This window comes from Babylonia areolata, chromosome 8 (assembly GCF_041734735.1).
Source record: "Babylonia areolata isolate BAREFJ2019XMU chromosome 8, ASM4173473v1, whole genome shotgun sequence".
Taxonomy (NCBI): domain Eukaryota; kingdom Metazoa; phylum Mollusca; class Gastropoda; order Neogastropoda; family Buccinidae; genus Babylonia; species Babylonia areolata.
The window spans coordinates 18,675,247-18,680,246 of NC_134883.1; the positions used below are offsets into that span (position 1 = coordinate 18,675,247).

General features: G+C 42.1%; 1 protein-coding gene across 1 annotated transcript in view; it reads left to right on the forward strand.

Moving 5' to 3' along the window:
* Window positions 1–3,751, forward strand: part of LOC143284612 (glutathione S-transferase 3-like) — an 8,438-nt gene extending 4,687 nt beyond the window's left edge. The window contains exons 4-6 of the mRNA XM_076591455.1: window positions 399–517; window positions 1,660–1,767; window positions 2,427–3,751. Coding sequence (XP_076447570.1) covers window positions 399–517; window positions 1,660–1,767; window positions 2,427–2,591 — 392 coding nt within the window. The 3' untranslated portion in view covers window positions 2,592–3,751. The remainder of the gene's footprint in view (window positions 1–398; window positions 518–1,659; window positions 1,768–2,426) is intronic.
* Window positions 3,752–5,000: the final 1,249 nt, after the last annotated feature.

The window sequence follows — 5,000 nt, forward strand, 5'->3', positions numbered from 1 at the left end:
GTAGGGGAAAAAACATAAACGCATATCATATCTTATATTTTAGTGTCAGAGACACGTGGTTTTTCTTACCTAGTCAACATCAATTTTATTACTTTAGTTATTGTATTTGCAGATTTTCATGAATGTTCATGTTCTAAAAGTGATTTGCACTTGATGTGTTTCATGCTATATTATCTTCTGGAGCGGGGTGACAAATTCCTGTGCATTTACAGACCATACAGTTGTATCTTGTCTTTTTATTTCTTATGTTATCTTTTTTTTTTATCTTATCTTTTAATCCCTCTTACCCTGCGCCCCCCTCCCTACCCTTGTATTGGTGCCACATATCCACAGCATCATATGTCAGTTGCTCCATTTGTGTGAGCAGGGTCTGTCAGTTGCTCCATTTGTGTGTGCAGGGTTCTACGGGAAAACGGACGAGGACGCCCTGAAGCAAGAGGAGGTAATGCACCTGGTGGAGGACCTGAGGGTGCCCCACGTGAGGGACTGGTTCTTCGCTAAAGAGCCCGCCAAAAAGGTGAGATGACAGGCGATGAGTTTGTCTGTTGACTGTCGTGCATGTGTGTGATCGTCTTTCTGTCTGTCTGTCTGTCTGTCTGTCTTTCTGTGTGTGCCTTTCTGTGTCTCTTTGTCTCCGTCTCTGTCTCTGTCTCTCTCTCATGTTTTATCTCAATATATACTTGTGTGATTGAAGTAGCTTATATTTGCCCCCCTTCAGTTAGGGGCCTTGGCCTAATCTGAATTAAAAAAAAAAATTACACATTTCGCATTTGCATTCTCTGTTTCTCTCTGTCTACCTGCCTGTGTACATGCCTTTGTGATCCTGACATATTTCATTCTGTCGCTTTATTTCCTTCCTTTCTTTTCTTCCCGTGATCTCATCCTTCTGTTTTCTTTCATTTCTCCTTTCTTCCCCCCTCTCCTTTCTCCCGTCCGTGCCTTTCTTCCTTTCTTTCTGTACCTTTCTGTCTTTCTTCCTGTCTTTCTGTACCTTTCTGTCTTCCTTCCTTTCTTTCTGTACCTTTCTGTCTTTCTTCCTTTCTTTCTGTACCTTTCTGTCTTTCTTCCCATCTTTCTGTACCTTTCTGTCTTCCTTCCTGTCTTTCTGTACCTTTCTGTCTTTCTTCCTGTCTTTCTGTACCTTTCTGTCTTTCTTCCTGTCTTTCTGTACCTTTCTGTCTTTCTTCCTTCCTTTCCTGTCTTTCTGTACCTTTCTGTCTTTCTTCCTTCCTTTCTTTCTGTACCTTTCTGTACCTTTCTGTCTTTCTTCCTTCCTTTCTTTCTGTACCTTTCTGTCTTTCTTCCTTCCTTTCTTTCTGTACCTTTCTGTCTTTCTTCCTTCCTTTCTTTCTGTACCTTTCTGTCTTTCTTCCCTCCTTTCTTTCTGTACCTTTCTGTCTTTCTTCCTTTCTTTCTGTACCTTTCTGTCTTTCTTCCTGCCTTTCTTTCTGTACCTTTCTGTCTTTCTTCCTGTCTTTCTGTACCTTTCTGTCTTTCTTCCTCCCTCTCCTTTCTTCCTTCCTCTCCTTTCTTTCTTCCTTATTCACTCCATCTCTCCGTCCTTGTCCTTTTTTTTTCTCTTATTCTTTATCATCTCCCTTCTTTCCTTCTTTGTTTTCCTGCCACAGCTCTTTCACTGTGTTGGTTTCCTGTTGTCAGGATGAACTCTCGAAGAAGTTGGTAGAGGAGCTGTTCCCCCGCTACCTGGGCTACTTTGAGGCTCTGCTGGCTGAGAACGGAGACAAGGGACTGTTTGTGGGCAGCTCTGTGAGTTGGGCATTTTGGGGATGATGACGATGACAACGGCGACGGTGACGATAATCTGATGATGATGATGGTTGTGATGATAATGGTGGTTTTGGTGTTGATGATGTCGATTATTATGGTGTCGACAGTTGCGTTGATTCTGATGTTGATGGCGTTGATATTGGTGGTGATGGTGATGATAATTATTGTGATGATGTTGATAGTGTGATGATAATTATGATGATGTTGGTCGTGGTGATAATGGTGGAGGTGATGATGATGATGATGATGATGCTTGTAGTGGTAATAATGGTGATTGTGATAATAAGTATGATGATAATGTCGATAGTGGTGATGATGGTGATGATTATGATGAACCCTTTGGATGTTGATTGTCGTGATAATAGTGATGATGATGATGATTAATGTGATGATGATCGTGGTGATGATGATGAAGGTGATGATAATTGCGATGATGATGTTGGTAGTGATGGTGATGATTATGTCGATCCCTTTTGATGTTAATAGGGGCACTGTTTGTAACAGTCTGTAACACTGTCTGTAACACTTTGTTGCACTATAACAATACTTCTTAGAGTCTGTAACATTGCTATGTTGTCTTTTGCTCTCTGTTGTACCATCATGTATACTGTCTGTAACACTGTTACACTGTAACGCAGGTGACGATGGCGGACATGTACCTCTACGACTTTGTGGAGACGATGTTGGGCATCAGCGGGGAAGCGCTGAAGAGCTTTCCCCTTCTGCAGAAGTTGGTGCAGAACGTCAAGGTCTTTCCTGCCCTCAAGGACTACCTGGCCAGCAGACCCAAGACCATGATATAAACTCTGAGAAGGCAACGGAAAGAAAGCGCATCGATATTTTTTGCCTGAAGGAAATATAAAGGGTTTTTGCGAAGACTAAAATAAAAACTGTTAAGCTTAAACTGATTTAAAAGGAAACAGTTATCTTACATAGTAGAACAGCTGCAAGAAGAGGGGGAGGAAGAAGAAGAGGGAGAGAACATGGAGGAGAAAGCACAAAAAGAGGACGAAATGAAACCTTTATACGCTTCTGCTAATTGCGCTGAATGTTTCTCAGTGATCATTGCTGCATAGTAGTCAACGAAAATAGTAACTTTATACGCTTCTGCTAATTGCGCTGAATGTTTCAGTGATCATTGCTGCATAGTAGTCAACGAATGAAACTTGTCTGAACCAGGATGTCAGCGATGATGATTGTATTACATAGAAAGATCGATGCAAGGGAAGAACAAAAGACGTTGGCCTATTTCAAAGACACAAAAGATCAAACAGAAACCAGTCTCGCAAAGAACTTACTCGGGTTCAGTGCTGCATAGTGTCTACTGAATGTCAGATTAACTGATGTCGAACAGACAAATGATCCCTTCATATGTTGCGTCGGGAAGCAGATAATAATGGCGTTCGAAAAGAGCAAAGTACATTGACAGGCATCATGGCTGTCTTGGTGTTTGTCCCGGGATGGTATCATTCTTAAGGTTCAAAGCTTCAAAATCATTTTTATCCTGAGAAGCCCGATTTGTGTGCATGGAGACCAGGGAAAAACAGGCCCACATCCTCGAGACGTGCAGTGGCACGAAGAAGAAGAGAGAAAATAAAAAAGGGGGCAGGGGTTGGGGGAGGGAACACACAGTGGAACCCTAGGAAAAGAAAACCTGCAGGGTCCACATGCACGCACGCAAATAAACAATCAGCAATTCAATATAAGTAGAAAAAAAGAATAGAAGAAAAGAAAACAACAACAACCAAACAAGCATTATTTTACGGCATTTCTTTAATAAACAAAACAAGTCCTTTGAATGACGGATTACTTGTCGGTCTGTGTGCTACGGAACAATGTTGGGGAGGATTTCTGGCCTTGATTGGAGCCAAGCTCTGACTGCTGAATGCTATCGGCCTCTGTTCTGTCATTGTTTGCCCCGATGTGTGGTTTTGGCAGTGAAAATAAATCTTTGATTACCTTTCGAACTGATTTATGTCTCATTGAACACACACACACACACACACACACACACACGAATTCTGTCGCCTATTTCAAGTGTTACGTATAGACATTTGTAGCACACACACACACACACACACACACACACACACACACACGAATATTGTGGCCAATTTCAAGTCTGACGTCTAAACATTAGTAGTTCCCTGTGGACTACCTGGGCTGTTCTCTGTTCGTTATTTATACATCATGCTGATACAGCCCTAAATCAGCCTGGTAGCTTCAGTTATACATCATGCTGATACAGTCCTAAATCAGCCTGGTTGCTTCAGTTATACATCATGCTGATACAGCCCTAAATCAGCCTGGTAGCTTCAGTTATACATCATGCTGATACAGTCATAATCAGCCTGGTAGCTTCAGTTATACATCATGCTGACACAGCCCTAAATCAGCCTGCTAGCTTCAGTTATACATCATGCTGACACAGCCTTAAATCAGCCTGGTAGCTTCAGTTATACATCATGCTGACACAGCCTTAAATCAGCCTGGTAGCTTCAGTTATACATCATGCTGACACAGCCCTAAATCAGCCTGGTAGCTTCAGTTATACATCATGCTGACACAGCCCTAAATCAGCCTGGTATCTTCAGTTATACATCATGCTGACACAGCCCTAAATCAGCCTGGTATCTTCAGTTATACATCATGCTGACACAGCCCTAAATCAGCCTGGTATCTTCAGTTATACATCATGCTGACACAGCCCTAAATCAGCCTGGTATCTTCAGTTATACATCATGCTGATACAGCCCTAAATCAGCCTGGTAGCTTCAGTTATACATCATGCTGACACAGCCCTAAATCAGCCTGGTAGCTTCAGTTATACATCATGCTGATACAGTCCTAAATCAGCCCGGTAGCTTCAGTTATACATCATGCTGATACAGTCCTAAATCAGCCTGGTAGCTTCAGTTATACATCATGCTGATACAGTCCTAAATCAGCCAGGTAGCTTCAGTTATACATCATGCTGATACAGTCCTAAATCAGCCAGGTAGCTTCAGTTATACATCATGCTGATACAGTCCTAAATCAGCCTGGTAGCTTGATCTGTGTACCCGTCACAACGAATTTATTGTGTACCTGTCACAACGAATTTATTGTGCAGAGTTGTTTTTTTTCCAGAGGAGAACACTTTTGTAGCCATGGATTCTTTTTCAGTGCGCCAAGTGCGTGCTGCACACGGGTCTTTGGTTTATCGTCTCATT